This window comes from Leguminivora glycinivorella, chromosome 22 (assembly GCF_023078275.1).
Source record: "Leguminivora glycinivorella isolate SPB_JAAS2020 chromosome 22, LegGlyc_1.1, whole genome shotgun sequence".
In the NCBI taxonomy this organism is placed as follows: domain Eukaryota; kingdom Metazoa; phylum Arthropoda; class Insecta; order Lepidoptera; family Tortricidae; genus Leguminivora; species Leguminivora glycinivorella.
In genome coordinates, this window is record NC_062992.1 from 7,526,988 (window position 1) to 7,546,900 (window position 19,913).

Below are 19,913 nucleotides of genomic sequence, written 5' to 3' on the forward strand. Positions count from 1 at the left end.
CACTTGATGTTTGAATGTTTCCGTCAACTTAAAATGTTTGCTAGCCGTCTTTAAAACTACTTCAATAAAGGAAGTAAGGAACAAGGCTTAGAATTATTTTGTTATTCATAATGGTAAAGGAACACCCTCAGAAGACTTCTATAATCTTGTTTCTTTGAAGTAACCAATTCGCAATTGGCCTATGCCTATACCTATATGCTAGTGCCAATAACTATATCAATTACCCTATTTTGATGAATGTATGTGGCCAACTTCAAAGTTCTAGAATTTTACTCCTAATCATCATCATCATCTTCCTCATGGGAGCCTGGGGTCCGCTTTGACAACTAATCCCAAGATTTGGTGTAGGCACTAGTTTTTACGAAAGCGACTGCCATCTGACCTTCCAACCCGAAGGGTAACTAGGCCTTATTGGAATTAGTCCGGTTTCCTCACGATGTTTTTCTTCACCGAAAAGCGACTGGCAAAATCAAATGACATTTAGCACATAAGTTCCGAAAACTCATTGGTACGAGCCGGAGTTCAAACCCGCGACCCCCGGATCGCCAGTCGCAGCTCTTACCGCTAGCCCACGACGCTTTTAGAATTTTACTCCTAATATATCTTAATAATTAGCGTAGGCTATTTTATTTTAACAAATATGTAGGAACGATAGATAGGCATTAACAACTCAAGTTTCTTGGGTCTCACTGCATACAACACAATATGTTAGAGATTTCCCTTTGCACTTTCCACTAGTTTACCCGCATTCACACACAACTAGTCGCCATTTTAATTTAGTGACATCAAAAAGCGCGAAGGGCAGGCAACGCGTAGACAATTTCGCGCGCGAGCGATCTCTGCTGTGGTAGATTGCTTACATTGCTGACAATCCGATTTTGTGAAAACCAGTTTATATTGAACTCGAGGCGTACGTAAGTAAGTAAAGTAAATATTTTTGGGTGCGTATCGATTGATATATATAACTTTTTTTGATATATTTTTAGTCGTTATAACGATCATTTGATATAATTATTGAATCATATAACAACAAATAATATACTAACAAATTGTATAATTCTTATTTAATATAATGATCATTTTTTCGAATAATATTTATTATAACATACTTTGTGTATAATGCTTATTTCCGATAATAAATAAATTGTATAACACAAATTCTTTCTAAAGCACAGTTAAAAAAACAATTGTACAATAAATTAGATCCATCATTTACTCTGGTAAGTAGGACTACGTTAGAACTGTGACCCCTACACACAACGTGCTGCTACCAGAAAAATAGGTTAGGTTAGGTTAGAACTGTGACCCTTAAACATATGTACTGCTATCAGAAAAGTAGGTTAGGTTAGGTTAGACCTGTGATCCCTTCAAAAAAGAATAAAATTAATTCATGAAATGTTTTATACTGTTTACTAGTTATATTACACTAGTCGTATATCAATAGATAGTTATACCATATAACGGTTATTATAAATAAGTGTTATACGAAATAATGATTATACAAAATAAAAGTAGATATTTTGTGGTTATACCAATTGCTAATTATGTCAAATGAGTGATTATATCCTTTAAATATATACGAAATGTTGTTATATCAAATGTTATTATACCAAAAAATGTTATACCAATCATTACACACCCAATATTTTTTACCTATTTTTACCTTCATATCATTATAATTATCATAAATCATAATAGTTTTCATTGTCATCCGATTTTACTCAGATTTTCTAAACCATGGCACAAGCTCAATCAGAAATGTGGGTGATAGTACTGAAATGACAATTCTAAGAGTCAGAGGCCATAGCGTTCATACGGGAGTTAGGACAAGCTGAGGGAAAGGACCTCCGATGCTCGTGCGGGCTCACACCTGGTGCAAAGGTTGTCCATTGCCATCCAACGTGGCAATGCGGCAAGTTTGATGGGCACCTTTGCACCCGGTACAGCTCGCGGAGGTCTTTTTTATTAGTTTATATATTTTAATTTAGTTTTATTTAAATTTTTAAGGTACTTTAGTTTTAAACATTAAATAAATGTCATATACAAAGAAAAAGTGACCAAGGCCTCCAAGTGTTCCGAGCTGGAATCGAACCAGCGTACTCCGTTAACCGGACGGATGCCTGTAAAACCACTGTACTTTAGTTTTAATTTTTATACTTTAATTGTTTAAGATTGTACATACTAATAGTCACTTTTTATTTATTGAATTTTTTTTTTGATTTGTACATTCTAAGATATATTTTTAAATATTGTGTGCCAAATACGTTTGTTGCTAGAAAAAAGCAAAATGTCAATTTTACATTTTATTTCTTTAAGATTGTACTAGTAAGTAACTATTTTATTTATTGAATAAAAAACATTATGTATGAAACGTCTTTGCGAAATTTTATAAAACTTCCCGCATTTTTATGGACCACTTTCTTGCACGGAAATGGGTTGCAAAATATTCCCATGGCAACCTCGTCATTTTGAAGTTCAACCGGATATCCCGTCTTCTGCAAGCGATGACAATGACAGTGTATTATCTGCTCTGTGGTCACGTGACCGCTGGCGGAGACACGCGGCCATGTTTGTCTAGTGGTGCCCTTTATTAAAGCAGTCAAGATCGGCAAGGCCTAAAGTAAAATTCATAATCCTACGGACTAAATTGACAAATGACTGACAGATAAAATGATACCAGGAACAGCAAAATTAAAATAGGGAAGCGTATATGTCGATAACAATATATCGACAAGTTGTAAAGTACATACAACAGAAAAGTTTAAATCAAGAATAAGTATATGAGTTTCAAATAAGAGGTACACATTTTGGTTTGTTCTATGTATCTTCGAGGTAGTGGATGGATACCATGCATTTTTACCCACTAGTTTTAAAACATAAAAAGGTTTCCGAGCCTGTAGGTAAAAAATAAAATACCATGTCCGACGATAATAAATTATCTGTCAGACTGTCACGCTACGGCAAGTATATCATAAATATCTATATACTTTTCGAATAATATTATTGCTGCTTCGAAATAAAAAAAAATCTCTAATTAGCGGTCTACAGACCTTTTGATCTGTCGAAATCACAAAAAAAGTTGGTATATTAATTAGCCGATCAAATTGCCAATTTCATTATCCCGTCTGGGTGCACCTTAAATCTACGATGTAATAATAATTTTAATATCGATAAGAACGACACTGGCCAAACTGTGGCAACATTCGTTCACACTTACTTGTCAATTTGGTCCGTAGGATTATGGATTTTACTTTAGCAATAACAGGGGTGGGTAGACTTGGTATTTCCTATTCTGAAAAACCACTCATAGGAGTCGAAAATTTTGTAGAGAGCTCGAAAGAAAACTCGTTACTTTGCTCTCGTTCAATTCATTCAAAATACATATAAAGGAATCATTCAAAGCTAAGATGACAGCTATTACGTCAGTCTTACCGGATTCCAAATTTAGACTGAATTTCACAGCGATTTTGAATATTTTGATAGACTTTTTGGTGCAAGGTTTATAACCCTACCAGGGCAACGGCACTATTGAAATCCCCGTCAACGTGGCTTGGTATATATGTATACATATCGTCACTCTTTGAAAAATTTCGTATCTCACACTGCTCCTCAAAGTTAAAACGCAGTAAGTCTATATGCATTGCATACATACTTATTACACTTTTCCTTTCATTGACAAAAGAAGATACCTACAAGTTTTTTTCAAAGTAGTGACGATATGTAGCTCTTCCAAAAATTGTATATTTCAAAATTATATTTGCTTCCAAAGTAATGTCACGAAAATAAGAACAAAAATGGCAAAAACTATAGTCTTAGGACCCACACCAATCAAATTACAAGTATCATGGGAATAAAATTAGCAACCGAAATTGGCCAAAAATAAGCTCCTGCCGAGTAAATACGTAAAGTGAATAGTAATCTCGATACATATTCATGGCGTAATCCTCTCTGTCAACAGCCGCCAATTTTGAGTGACACTTGACATTTGACACAGAGCCACGGGGAATGGATACGGCAATAGGGAACTTGACTGCAGTTAAAATAAAATATTTTATACCATGCACGAAATAAAACATCAGATCATTATATGAAAAACATGGACAGAAGTTACTTTTAAATACAATTTCTATTTAATAAGTCAGGTAGAAATACGTAAAGTAATTGAGTTGGCCGTGACGTCACTCAATTCGATTTCATATAAATTCCATATTAGCAAGTCGTTTTGACAGTTCTTAAAAAGAAGCTGATTTGACTAGGACGCAAGTAGCCTATTTTACTACGACATTTGCGGCTAATACACTCGTGTGAGTGTCATGTAAAATAGTAAAAATTAATTTGAACTAACAATTTCCTTGCAAAATTGTTGCCATTTCATCATTTGAAGTCAAAAATGTATCAGTTGCGAAGAAAGTGTAAAGGTGTAAAGTAAGAATTTTATGTCGCCTTTAAAGTACGATTTTTCATGTCAGTGGATCAGTAAAAGTCACTTTTAATAAATGAAAACCATATTTTAAAAAATTGTTTCACGGGATTTTTATACTAAAAATTAAAAATTTCACTAAAAATGTTAAGCTAATCTTTTTGTGATCATCGATTATCGTTGTTGAGAAAGAAGAACAAACAAGACGTGAATGATACAGGAATCAAATCATTCGGTCATGAAATCAGTTTAGGGCGTATCATGTTTAAAATTTTATCACTTATCCACGTGGATAAGACATTTGTCACTCTCACACCACAGTATAATAAAGAGTACTATCGTACAGTATGGCCACTCCCGCTCCCCGCTGAAAGTGCCGCCCAACCCCTCTCGGTTACCTCACAGTTACCGCCTGTCAAAAACGCGACCAGTCGACCTGTCATATTTCACTCATACAAGCATAGTACGCGTTCACCTACACAAGCTTAGAATGTGTGCTAGGAACGCGCCTCTTTCATATATTTGATCGCCAGTGTCCGAGGTGTGCTCACACTGACATACTTGCCAAAGCGTGACGGATACTTTATCCACGTGGATAAATGATAAGATTGACTTCCGGTTCGAACGCCATCTTAGCGGTATCGTGTCGTGAATAATTTCTCCTTCTTTTGCTCATTAATGTTGTTTAAAGTGTAATATCGATAACGTATTATGCAGTAAACTAATGTTATAGTGAGAAGATGATGAAGAATTAATCTCGAAACTCGTTCAGCCTCTTTTTTGTCGTCAACGGCCGATAGTCCACGTGCTCTTGTAAAATCTAGCTATCAATTTACAAGATGTGCTAACTCACCGTATATACCAAAATCACTAATTAATATCGACTCCAAGCGCGTTTGAGGGATGTGTGTGAACTGTGTGGGGTGGATGCGGTGTTTCAGCCGGAGTATTATGCTTCTAATTTTATCTTTTTTTTTAATTAAATGGCTTCAGTCCGTTATTAGGACTATTTCGCCAGTGTCAAGGTGATCACTGGCGAAATAGTCCTAATAACGGACTGAAGCCATTTAATTAAAAAAAAAAGATAAAATTGGAAGCATAATACGCCGGCTGAAACACCGCATCCACCCCACACAGTTCACACACATCCCTCATACGCGCTTGGAGTCGAGTGTTGATTTTTGTTCTCAGCGCCATATGAATTTCTCCCGGGACTCGTAAGCCGGTTACCGATGTGGGAAATTAGCTGCCCCTTGTCCTAGTGCGTGACACTTGGATTGAACTGATGAACATCCTGACAATTTTATTCTTATCGGCAGACTTTTACGTAGGTCGATGGTCTTACGGCAATTGACGTCATCAAATATTGGGTAAGAATACCAGAAGAATACGATCGGATGTCAACGTCAAAAATAAGGCTTCTTCAAAAAACATCACTTTGGACATACCTATATCCCATCCATATTGCATCTAAAGCTAATTTTAACTTTCTATATATGTCTTGGGGACCGATTCTTGAATCTCGAATGCATGAATTCGCCGTTCGAAAGTCTGTGGAAAACGACGCGAATGCTACGACTTTCGAATGGCGAATTCATGCGTTCGAGATTCAAAAATCGGTCCCCTGCTCGCATGGACGTTAAGTAGCTCAGCTGGTCCTAGTGCGTGACACTTGCACTTGCAATTTGTAACAGATCAATGCCGAGATAGAGTGAAACCAAGGTAAGTTGGCAATGACTTGTATTTGTATAGCACCGCCTCTACAACGCTTAATCTGCTCTGAAGCGCATCGTATTTTGACGTTTAAAATAACATTTGGCACTTAGTGCGTTTTCACATTATCCGATCCGATATCGGATGTCGGAATGATTTCAATAAACTAACTATTAAACCCCGCTCCTTATCGTTTCTGGTGCAAAAGTAACCATAATACTTATGGCGTTACCCCTTTGGATGGTTACGAATATGAATAACTCTTGCACCAAAAATGATTCAGCGCGCGGGTCCTTTCCAGGTAACTATTTCCAAAGTTTTAATCTCGTCTTGGCTAACAATCTAGAATAAATATAGATTAGGCTAAGATATAAGCATGTACTGATTAATTTTTATTATAAAGAAATAAACAGTTCATTTTTTTTTTATCAAAAGACTCATCTGCTCGTTTACCACATAAAAAATCTAATTTATCAATGAAATCTTAATCTAATCCCGATTAATAGAGCAACCATGCAATTATCTTTTAATAGTACCCTACATTATACATATAGTTATATATTTGACAGCCGCCTAGGGCTATGTACTAAGTGCCTCGATGAAATGATTGAATGATTAAAGTGATCATTTTAGTTTCCTCATAGTGGTGATTGCTTGTGAAATTGACCTAAAATTATGAATGAAAGTTCATTCATATGCAATATTTTAATTACCTAATGTAGTATTAGCTCGTGGCAAGATTAGGATATTATATTATAGGACATTCTTACACAGATTGACTAAGGCCCACGGTAAGCTCAAGAAGGCTTGTGTTGTGGGTACCTACTCAGACAACGATATATATAAATACTTATATACATAGAAAACATCCATGACTCAGGAACAAATATCTGTGCTCATCACACAAATAAATGCCCTTACCGGGATTCGAACCCGGGACCGCGGCGTAGCAGGCAGGGTCACTACCGACTGCGCCAGACCGGTCGTCCAGGATACTAACCTTGCCACGAGGTTGTAGATATAGATGTAATGTAGGGACGCCTGGTGCCGTAGCCGAAAGGCATTTATGCGACGCGACGCGAAACGAAAACAAAACGCCGCGAAATGTAGTCTGGCTCAGTCGCGTCAATACGCAAGAGCGATAGAGATAGATATCTACGAGCGTTTCGTTTCGTGAGCGTTTGTGGCATTCGCCTACGGGACCTGGCCTTAAACAGGCGAGCTGTCGATCATGAATACGACGCGTTCATTTGTAGTGTAGTCGTGACGTAGCTTGTTTATCATTGTAAAGGCCCGACCTAAATTAGCCATAATTAATATCTGTGTTAAAACAATAGTTAAATGTCACGCACGTAAGCGTCAACTATACAGGGTGTAAACCTAATACGGGCGAACCTCTTAACGGTGGTGAGTATAGGACATAAAAAATGGAATTAGATAACTTTTACTTAAAATTGAAATATTTTTTTATCCATACAAATTAATTCGGCCCGCAACGTAATGCAAACACACTCGCGTTAAACGCTCGTTGACAGTTGTCATTGATTGTCATCGCAACCACGTTTACAGTACATTGCTGCTGGGAAATTTTTCAAAAATTAATTATGGGCTGAAAATTAAGAGTAACTCAAAAACACCTCTTAATTAATGATAACAATATTGAATTATATGCCTGGTTTCATTTATCGCCCTTATTACGTTTACGCACTGTATAAACCCAAGCATCTTCTAATAAAGGATTTATTCTTGATTCATTACTGCACTGGAAGTAAGAGTATTATTTACCACTCCTACCGCCGAACATTATACATTCAGATTTCAGCCCAATTCCCTTGGAGCTACAGGTTACTATCCCGGCTGTTCTCCCACACCTCTCCTCAAATCTTCTCGTTTTCCTGCAGAACAGAAGGACATCTTTAAGTTCGACGTCCTTGGGTTCATCTTCTCTCAAACTGACGTGCCATGAGATTCACACTGATCGGTTACTGACATAGTCGCTAGCATGTGCATAACTTATATGTTATGCACATTATGTTATGTTATGGTACGGCGACTATGGGAGATGGGTTAAATTGTGGCGTAGGCGAGAGGCTGGCAACCTGTCACTGCAATGTCACAGTTTTCGTTTTCTTTCAACCCCTTATTTGCCAAGAGTGGCACTGAAGCTTTAGTAGTTTCATGTGTTCTGCCTACCCCTTTACGGGATACAGGCGTGATTGTATGTATGTATGTTATATGTTAGTGCGAGCGAGAAAGGTAGGAGGTGCCTAAGGGATGGGTACCTTTATAACACAGAAGTTGACAAATATGTCAGCGCAAAACTCGTGGTAGCCGTAGGTAAAAGACCAGAGTTCAACCTGGAGAAAATGGGGAAGCATATCTACCTTAAAAATTAACTAAGTGGTAGTTATTAATTTTTACTTTTTCTAAGCATCGCGAGGCTATTTTTTTTTTTCACTTTTTCCATAAAAATCTTCTCATACTCTTATATTTAGAGTTATTTCGACAAATTTCCCAGTGATGACTTATTTAGGTGATTTTACTACACATGGGTAAAATACGCAGTACGGCTAACGTAAAAGAGTAAAAGTACTAAAACAGAACTCGCCTGCAGCGAGTACAGATTGCCTTAGTAATAGTACAGAAATTACAGAATAAGTAACAGACTACCATAACTATAAGTAATAATGATAATAGTACAACTGCTATGCCCTTACTGCATATATTATTTACGACTCTAGAGCTAGAACTTCTGTCATCTGGTTTTGGTCTGTAAACGCAAAACCTACGGGGTGTTATAAGTTCGACGTGTTTGTCTGTCTGTCTGTTTGCGTGTGTGACTGTCTGCGGCATCGTAGATGAACCGATTTAGATTTTTTTTGTTTGAAAGCTTAATTAGTCGGGAGTGCTCTTAGCCATGTTTCATGAAAATCGGTCCACTATGTCGCGGCCGGGGTTTTTGTAAATTTTTATTTTGTGTATATAGGTTAATTCTGTATTGTCTACGTCAAAATGACTTTATTTAAATGAAAAGTCAAATTTGAAACTGACAAATCCAATCCAATCGTATTTAGAGCTAATTTTCAACTTATAAAGTTCGAATTGGGTATAAGCAACTCGACTAAATAGAATAGTCTGGAGCTGATAAAGAAAAAAACTATATAATACCTTAAATAACACGCCTTTTTATTATCGCTTAATCTAAACATGAACCTATCGACTCAGTATAAGGACGACCTATCGAAGATCATTCATACATACATACATACAAACAAGCTGTATAAGAAAACCTGCTACCATACACATATCTCGAACATAAAATTCAGAGCGTAAAACTCTCCAATCTACCATCTTACGATCATTATACAACTTTTGAACATTAGAGTAGCACAGACATACGGATTAAGAGTGAGAGGGAAAGAGAGAAAAGATGTGAAATACGGGGTAATGCTGCACGCGGCTTATTAATATTCCGAAATGAATGTTGCCAGTCGCCTGAGGGGATTTTGGTTTATATTTTTATATTAGGGCTTGAAAGTCGATAAAAATGTTGATTGTCGATAGTCAATGCGCGACATTGAGTGAGGTTCGTTTTATTGAACTTTTTTTTTAATTTTGAACAAAGGAAAATTAAGGTTTTTGTAAATACACAATTAGACATGAAATATGACATATGACATACCTACAAACAAATACAGTGTTGGGAATGTAATTGTTATACGTGTACATCTTCTACTCTGAATTTGAAACCAGACAGGCAAGCATGGTCGCGTCATAAATGATATAACGTCAGGTTGTCCTTTACGCACTATTTGTAAGTGCAATAGGGATGCACCGATGCGATAAAGTTAATCGAACTAGTGTGCTACGCCCGCAGCTGAACTTATGGTACTGGTACCTATAGTTCGGATTAGAAACATAGATTCAAGATAGATGATTTACTTACACAAAAAGTGTGTCTGATGCGTCCACTGATGATATTTTTAATTTTGGAAGCATTTTGGAAGTTAAGTACAACATTTTATTTTAATAGCAACAAGCGATAAAAATACTTTGAAAACAGAAAATTCATCTTCATCCCATCCCAGCCCATCCAAAAGCTGCTCACAGGATTGCCGTATAATTGTGTGTATCGATAATATTATCGATAGCGCCCGTCCCTAGGCCGGTGGCTGCGCGCGCGCCTCGGGCGTCTGTATTCTTATTACGCTGGCAACACCGGCTCGTGCCATACACCACCGACCATCACTGTAATCTAACATGCTGACCATCGTAGACTTTTTTCTGTTACATACATATACTCATTCCTGTATGTGTCCGGACTCCGGAGGTCGTGGGTGGACAATGCATGGGCGACGAAATTAGCGACCATATTTTGCGTTTACTAACGCGAATGTAAAACGCATGAAAACTCGAAAATTCGCATTTTCCGGGACCTACGGCTAAGCTAGATCGTTTTTTCACCCCCGAAAACCCCCACATAACAAGTTTCAGCGAAATCGTTAGAGCGGTTTCCGAGATCGTCGGTATATAAATATAAATAAATAAATATATAAATAAATAAAAATACTTGCAAAAATGAAGGTGGTAATATTGCACATAAGTTTCGATAAACTCATTAATGAGATTACCGATTTATCTAAAGTAGGTATATATCTACCAATATCCTTCCCCGTTACAATCGATGTATGACTATCTGACAATCTGACAAAGCACCGGAAACGCTTTATTGCACGGATGCAGAAATTGCAGCAATAAATCAAAGCTCAGTTAATCACGTACACACACAGTATAAACAAATAAACTTGAAGAAGTCAATATTACAAAGGCCAGGAAAATCTCCATAACAAATCAATATTTTGTAGTAAATTACTTCAATAATTGGCCGGACCTAATAATGAGACAAGAAAAATGTGTAAAAATGTGAAAAATGTGTCGAAGTCTACACCTAGTCCGTTTTTTTTAAAGATTAGAGTAACAACGGTCGATTTCATTATTTATTAACTATTTGACTCTTTTTTTAACCATAGCAAATTTATTTCCAAGTCATCTTATTTATATTTTCTAAAGATGACTGAAATATTTGATGAAACTTAGGCAAAATCAACCGTTATTAGGTATAGGTACTCTAATCTTTTAAAAAAGAGACTACTTATATGTAGACTTCGTCACATTTTTCTATTTTTCAGACATGGCGCCTAAAACTATCGCCAGATATAAATTAAAGATGACAGCACCAGTCTGTTACCATCCGACGAACTGTTAGTCAGTGGGTCCCTTTAATCGTGGGCGCCACGGGCGACAAAATTCCACCTACTCGGCCCACTCGTGGGGAAAGTCACGACAGCCCAAACTAACCTAGCGCCGAAATGATAGCCCGGCCCGCCAAATTAGTCAGGGCTAATTCGACCCACCACTCACACCGAATATTGGTTGCCTCAGATTTTATGACACAAAGCTTTGCCATCTGTAGTGCAGGCCCAGCCAACAATGAAATAATAGATAGTTCGTTTTTTTCCAACGACCGGTAACATGTTAAGAATTGTGATACTGTGAGAGGGACACGCCACAATTGAACCCATGTCCCACAGTCAACTTCTACGACACCCACGAGAGGAGAGGGGTAGGTCAATTTTTCAGAACGGGTCGTTAGAAACAACATAACGTTTGGCAAAAAAGACTAGAAATGGAACATTTTTTTTAACATAGCAACACTTTTCTCATACAGAAGTGTCAAAATGGATGCCACATGCAAAGCGGTTTACATAGACGGTGGCGCCCCTATTATTTTCTACTTTTTTTTACCAGGCTTGTACAAGAGTATTCTCTGTATTCTAACAAATTGTATTCAATTTACTACCCAATACAGACTGGCCTTCTCGGTGTGAGCGCGGCCGCGTATTATATAAGGCATTCCTCCAGATTTAGGCGCGATCCGCAGTTCCCATAGGATCGGCATGTCACGCGATTGTTGGTATTTATCCGGTGACCACACCTTACGTGTTGTATGCAACTTTTGTGACAGCACATTTTACTCGTAACAACTAGTAAGGTATTTCACACTGACAGCTCAGCCACGACATTGGTCTAAGCGCGACAGCGGCGAGCGGCGGCCATATATTGAAGCGAGACACAGCGATGGGACTTTTCATTCGCACGTATGGCTGCCGCTCGCCGCTGCCGCGCTTAGACCAATGTCGTGGCTGGGCCGTGAAAGAGGTACTAACACACTGAAAGAGATATTTTGCAACGTAAAAACACTGCTAGTATAGGTTTTATAGAGGAGCTAGGGAGGTTAGAGTAAGTCCGTTTTCACATTATCAGATCCGATATCGGATGTAGGACCGATATCCCATACATTGAAGCCGCCACCTTTGATTCTTGCCCTTGAAATACTTCCGACATCCGATATCGGATCGGATAATGTGAAAACGCACAGAGCGCGCCACGTCTTTCACGCCAAATAGGCACAATGGTTGTCGATTTTTTTTTATACCTACTTGCTACTTGCCGTCGGTGGCAAACAAGCATACGGTCCGCCTGATGGAAAGCGGTCACCGTAACCTATGAACGCCTGCAACTCAACTGGAGTGTCACATGCGCGTTGCCAACCCATTAAAAGCTTGTACACTTCCTTTTTCTTGTGTTAAGTACACAGCAAAAAAGAATGTACAAGTTCCGAGCAGGGTTCGGGTTGCCGACGACTCAAAGGACAATTGACGGAACAAATTAGTTCCGTGGATCCTTCCGTCACTAGCACACCACACCCTCGTTGAGCTCTGGCAGCCTTACTCACCGGCAGGAACACAACACTATGAGTAGGGTCTAGTGTTATTTGGCTGCGGTCTTCTGTAAGGCGGAGGTACTTCCCCAGTTGCGGAAAATGCCCCATATAACTAACTCTAGTAAGGTATTTGTTTTACAAAGGGGCAAAGTTGTTTAGCTGCTCGTGCTAGTATTAATAGGATTCCAAAATATAAAAACGAAGCTTAAAAATTGGATTGTTGAGAGATGCGAGGATTACACAGATTTTGTCGTCTTAGAAACAAAGTTTTTCACTACGCAACCAGAAGAAAATGTTAACTGTCCTAAGGTAGTGCTAGTGCTCAAATTGCTCAATGCTCTTTGAACTGTCCTAATGAATAACGTTGAATATTATGATCCAAAATTGCATTTATAAAATTAATTCTACCAGCTTCAAACAAACAAGGCATCAATTCAATTCAATTCAAAACCTTTAATGTCAAACAACACATGTCAAAAATACAAAAATAATAAATAAGAAATTAAAATAATCTTAAACAACTTAGTCAAAAATAATGATAAATACTAACCATAAACATATATAAAAAAAATCAAATCAAATACTTATACTTATGGCTAAAATGTTTCATTCGTTAAACAATCAAGAGAGTTTTTACCAGCTTGAGTTCTACTGAAAATTTAAAATTTGTACCTAACAGTCTAGTAATAACTAAATATTTCTCATTTTTAACCAAACAGAAATATCCCAACCTCGAGAACCTCATGGCGGCAGTAGTGTCGTGTATGTATGTTAATAAGGCATGTGTCGTGGCCCTAATTACATGATTACATGTTATTGCTTGTCACAGATTGACACAGGATTAGGCTAGACTACTCTAAATTAACTTCAAAGCTTTTCTTTTATGAGGTAGGAGGCAAACGATATATAAGTCGCCTGATGGTAAAGCGATCGCTGCAGGTCATGGACACCCAAAACTCCAAAAGGGTTGGTGCGTTGGTGGTGTTTGAGACGAAATATTTTCTTGAACTTTTGAAGGATCGTCTGAAATAAGCGCCTGCAACAGAGGAATTGTAGGTTCGTTGCCGGCTTTGAAGATCGGGGAGTACATACCCTCGTTTCTTGAAGGTAATGTAGTCTACCCAAAAACACCTTAGGGGAAATGATTTGTCATCTCATCAACTCATCATCTTATTTTATCGTTATTTTTCTTGGATTTACGCAGAATTAGTAAAAACTCAAAACTTACAAATTCAAAATATACTCAATCGCATTCGTAGTGGAATGTAAAATGTAAAACCATTAACGACAACTCGTAAGAAAACTTAATGTTCTTCTAACGAATAAATTATAGAGATATTTTTATCAGCCCCGATATAATAAACTACAGCACTACAGTCTATCAGACATCTCCGATGGCTATAATGACAGACTTTAGCCGTTCCGAATCAAACCGGCCAATAAGATTATATCGGTTTATTCTGACTCATAGTGTAATGATAGGTTGTAACCACCATTATTAGATATATACTTTGTATTCATTTTATTGCTCCCAAACGATTTCTCGAAAATGGTCTAATTTTTGCCGTGGAAACAAGCGATCACGTTTATGGGTTTAACACGGCTGTAACGCCTTATTGTTTTGTGGGAATCGATTTACAACTTGTAATTTGCTTGTAATTTGGTAACCTTTTGGCGCCTGTTTGAGTTTTTGTAAAAAACGATCATGAATGTAGTAATTATGCACTTGTTTACGCCATCTGTTGTTCAATAGAATGTGAATTTAAAAACATAAAAAAACAATGATGCTACTAGGGACATCTACTATTGAGTAGCGGAAATAAATGTTCAATTAACAAATATAGATGGCGCTATCACGGAGGAATTTTAAAATTTACAAAATAATGGAAAACATTTTAAAATTTGCTATAAAATGATATGTATTATTTACATTTCATATTTTTGAATTATTTTATAATACAATTCAGAATAATTATAGACTCATAAAATATAAAATGACGTTTTTTTAACTGGCATGTTTTATTTGTACAAAAAAGTTGCAACACAGACACTCAAACCGCAAGCTGTCAAACTAACTGACTGTGACTTAACGCAAAAGCAGAGTTTTCGCTTGTCATCATCAATAGTATAATTTAACACAATAAAATAAATTTACAATGGCTCTCGAAACATTATGCCGTTTGGACGATAAAATCAATTTAAGGCCCGCTGATTCTCTCGCTTCCTTCCAAAATGATGTTATTGGATACACCGGCAACTTCTTCGCCAGCGCTCAGCTTGCTGCCCCGCCGTTCTCAAACGTAAGGTTATCTTAAAATTGTGTATTTCTGTTATTATGTTGCATTTCATAAACTTAAACTTTAATTGTGATGTTTTCAGCCTGCACAGACGCTAGCTAGCTTCAACCGCAAAGATGAGACAGGACGTGAAATCAAAATCAACTTTGATCACGGTACCACTACACTGGGTTTCCGCTACAAGGTGAGATTGCATAGAATTTATATAGTTTTCACCTTTAATCATTAAATACATGAGCATTCTATGCCAAACAGTTCCCTACAATCATTATCCCCTGAAACACTTATGTCAAATTCAGTATCAGTTGTATTAACACACCTATAGTCTGACAAACACAACTGGTCAGTCTGTAAGAAGCAAGAAAAACACTCATTTTGTTTTCTGGTTGTTATAACCAGTAAGAACCAGGAAATTTAACCTCATTTTATTGTTTGGGTGCTAGTACTAGCATAAGACAAAGGCAGTATGATTCCCTCAGTCTATGTTTCAAACGGGGCAGTCCGGGTCCAAACAATTTTTCCATAGAAACCATTTGCTTATGAATATCTCGACATCAACAACGTAAAGGCAAAATCTGCTACAAAAAGCAGATCGCACCTTGTACATTGGTGGGTAAGGTGCAATTTTCTGAAAAAAATAACTGCAGATTGTACCCTATACATTCTGTCGTCGATCTTAGAGATGCTTGCGTGCGATTGCGTGCGAATTTTTCTTTGACATAAGAATTGCGGAAATTGCACATAGTTCAAATTTTTAAAAACCAGTTTGCTCAACTTATCGGGTTTCACCAGTAAACCCTCGGTTTGTCGAGTCTGTATACGAGAGTTTAGTGGTGAAATCCGATAAGTTGAGCAAACTGGTTTTTGAAATTCAAACTCTGTGCAATTTCCACAACATTCTTATTTCAACAAAGTATCTTCCTGATTTATCGGGTTCTACCTATAAGGGTAATTCCATGTAACAGAGTAATGTAAGTGACCAATTATTTGCATGTTTTTTTATTCATGGTGCTAATTTAAATATCAATATATCTAAGGATTAAAAGTAGGCTTATCTAGAGATAAATCAAGACTTCAATTTGCATCATAAATAAAAAAACATGCAATGAAGTGGTCACTTACATTACAGTTACGTGGAATTGCCCATAAAGCCTCATATAATTACTTATGATTTATTCATATTCATATTCTTTATTCAGTATTGATTATACATTGTCAGGTTTTACATTCACATATTTATATATAATTTACAAAAATATTTATCTAGTTTAAGTATAATTTAATTTATTGTACATTTTCTCATTGGAATTAAATATTATAATTATTATTTACAAAAAGTGACATATAATTCTATTTTATTCGTATTATATTATGATAATTTATGATATTAATTACATAGTAGGTATATAATTTTATTTCATTCGGTCATATATTCAGAAACGGAATAGTAGGCCTTCTGCAACAAAAATGATTTTAGTTTTAGAGTGAAGCCTAAATATGTGTTCGTATTTTAGGGTGGAGTACTCCTGGCGGTGGACTCCCGAGCGACCGGCGGCCAGTTCATCGGCTCCCAGACCATGAAGAAGATTGTGGAGATCAATGACTACTTGCTAGGTAAAGAGTTTTGAATAGCCTGTCAATTTTATTATTAACTTACACAACACATTTTGATTTTTGACAAATTCTTTGTGGCTTTCTTGATATTGTACTTCACTTTTTATAAAAATTGCATAAGAATATTTCCCTAAAGAGATGAAAGAGATTACAAATTGAACACTATAATATTCAAAGTGATGAATATTTTATTGTCAACAGTATCTCTATGGAGTTATTCTACTTATGCTGTACAGTGTACAGTACATCTTGTGATAATGTAGGGATTAGAGGAGATAGGGTGATCTGTGTTAAATGGACCCCAAATATTCATGTATTTTAATGAGCGGTCTGGCCTAGCCAATAGTGACTGCTAAGCTGATGCTCCTGCGTTCGAATCCCGGGGCATTTATTTGTGTGATGATGAGCACAGATTTTGATACCTAAGTCATGTGTGCAGTGTGTTTTCTAAATATTTGAATATTATTGTACTTATACATATGTATAGCATTTTCTGAACACAAGCCCTTTAGAACTTACTGTTGTGGGACTCAGTCAATCTATGTAATGTCCTATAATATTTATTTCTTTACTTACCCAGGTACCCTTGCCGGAGGCGCAGCTGACTGCGTGTACTGGGACCGCGTGCTCGCCAAGCAGTGCCGTCTGTACGAGCTGCGCAACCGCGAGCGAATCTCCGTCGCCGCCGCCAGCAAGCTCATGGCCAACATGGTCTACAACTATAAGGGCATGGGGCTCAGTATGGGTATGATGCTGGCTGGATATGACAAGAGGGTAAGTCGTAGTATATAAAATATAACTCCGTATAGACAGATAAAGTCTAAGAAAAAAAAAACGTACCTCAGTACCATACAGGAAAAGGTACAGTGACCTAGATGGCGTTACACCTTTCAGCTAGATGGCGCTAATATTAATTTATTTGCCAAATTGTCAAAACTAAGATTCAATAGTTTTAAGCCTGTGTCAAGCTCAAGAGATGGCAGTCTATGCACTGTGATTACACATTTTACTTCGACAGTAACTCTCTATAATACTCGATCCTCTTTGTATATAAATAAATAAAATAAAATAAATAAATATTATAGGACATTCTTACACAGATTGACTGAGGCCCACGGTAAGCTCAAGAAGGCTTGTGCTGTGGGTACATAATATACAAACTGTGAGTGAGTCTCAGTAGCGCTGCTAGCAAGCTCATGGCTAACATGGTCTACAACTATAAGGGCATGGGGCTGACAAGACGAATAGTATCGGCAAATTTCCGTTCCGTTGTTCTCGCCTTGGTCTGGTTAACTGAAGTTAAAATTTGTAACATTTCCGCAGGGCCCGCAATTATACTACGTGGACAGCGAAGGCACGCGCACGGCCGGCAAGGTGTTCTCCGTTGGCTCGGGGTCTGTCTACGCGTTCGGTGTGCTCGACTCTGGGTACCATTGGGACCTGAGCGATGTGGAGGCACAAGGTAATATTTCACAGAACAGATATATTATCAGCCGGGTCCACACAGGGCGAGGCATGTCGCGAGGCAATATTCTCGCGTGGCAAGTATCCAAAGACATGTTCCGGCCGAAGAAAATGCACGTACTGTCTCGGCCAAAGCACGACTTCATTGGTCATTTGGCTCGCTCTGTGTGGAACCGGCTATTTACAAACGGGGAATATACATTTTTACTGGTGAAACCTGATAAATCGAGATAATTTGTCCTAGAACTAACAACATTGTGGAAATTACACATAGTTCGAATTTCATAAACCAGTTAGAGAATAGAATAGAATAGAATATAATTTATTTGCTTAAATATGGTACATTAAGTTGGACAGAATAAATCAGCAGTCGGTATCACATATTTAGCCAAGGGCGGCATGCAAATATTAATCTTAAATCTAACTATTTACATTATATACATTTTTCATTACAAATTAATATACATTTATAAATTATATTAGTTTGCTCAACTTATCGGGTTTCACCATTAAACTCTTGATTTTTTATTACTGTCAATAGCTGACTCCTTTATGCTAAAATTGATTTACCATAACTGCTGTTATATAAACACAAATCAATATAAAAACATTTAATTAAAAACACCTCATTCCTCAGAGCTCGGCCGCCGCGCCATCTATCACGCGACGCACCGCGACGCGTACTCTGGCGGGATCATCCGCGTCTACCACATGAACCAGGACGGCTGGGTCAACATCTCCAACGAAGACTGCTCCGAACTGCATTACAAGTACCAAGCCGAGAAGGGGGTTAAGGAGGAATAAACTGTACTTTTTATTAATATAACGCTAGTTTTATTCACCCCAAAATCCATAGAAACTGAACAACTAGCGACATCTATTGTCAAGTAGTGGTACTGAGAAATTATGTAAAAAAATATCTACTGCGAAAATATCCCTATTCTGTGTTGTCTGTGTATGACCCAGGACGGGTTCTCATCTGTAACGAAGACTGCTCCGAGCTGTACTATAAGTACCAAGCTAAGAAGGGGGTTAATGAGGACTAAACTGTACTTATTATTATACCGCTAGTTTTATTCACCTACCAAAATCCATAGAACTGAACAACTAGCGACATCTATTGTCAAGTAGTGGTACTGAGAAATTACCTAAATGTCTACTGTGAAAATATCCCTATTCTGTGCTCATCTGTAATGACGGGTGCTCGGAGCTGCACTACAATTAAAGGCAAAAAGGGGCTTAACCCTTCGTCTGTGTCTGTCATAAAACAATTAACTTTGATATATTATTTTAAAGTCCAACGCCTTATGTTAGGATCCTTATCAAACACAGACGAAGGGTTAAGGAGGTATAAACTACTTTTTGAATTGTAACGCTAGTTTTATTCAGCTCCAAAAGCTATATAAACTGAACTAACGACTAGCGACATTTATCTCACCCAGCCATACAAATGAAAGAAAAATAATTGCCACTGAAATTTCAACTAAGAGCAGAAATAATAGTTGAAAATGGAACGAAACAAAGCAAATGCAACTCTGTTCCTATTTAAATATTATTTGAATTTAATCTAAATTAATAGGATCATGAACCGTTTCCATACTAATATTATAAATGGGAAATT

The 19,913-nt window shown here is 37.3% G+C and overlaps 1 protein-coding gene across 1 annotated transcript; it reads left to right on the forward strand.

Annotated features, from left to right (window-relative positions):
- Window positions 1–14,986: 14,986 nt before the first annotated feature.
- On the forward strand, window positions 14,987–19,115 carry LOC125237825 (proteasome subunit beta type-5). Its single transcript, XM_048145023.1, has 6 exons — window positions 14,987–15,217; window positions 15,297–15,398; window positions 16,729–16,828; window positions 17,409–17,602; window positions 18,152–18,290; window positions 18,930–19,115. Exons 1-6 carry the CDS (start codon window positions 15,074–15,076, stop codon window positions 19,094–19,096), a joined length of 846 nt encoding a protein of 281 aa, XP_048000980.1. The 5' UTR covers window positions 14,987–15,073; the 3' UTR covers window positions 19,097–19,115.
- The last annotated feature ends 798 nt before the right edge of the window (window positions 19,116–19,913 follow it).

What these genes read in the sequence shown, in the direction of transcription:
- LOC125237825 (XM_048145023.1), top strand. Translation starts at nt 15,074, where the DNA reads ATGGCTCTCGAAACATTATGCCGTTTGGACGATAAAATCAATTTAAGG. An exon ending in TGGCTGGATATGACAAGAGG is followed by an intron (nt 17,603 to 18,151) that starts GTAAGTCGTAGT and finishes ACATTTCCGCAG; the next exon opens with GGCCCGCAATTATACTACGT. An exon ending in GAGCGATGTGGAGGCACAAG is followed by an intron (nt 18,291 to 18,929) that starts GTAATATTTCAC and finishes CTCATTCCTCAG; the next exon opens with AGCTCGGCCGCCGCGCCATC.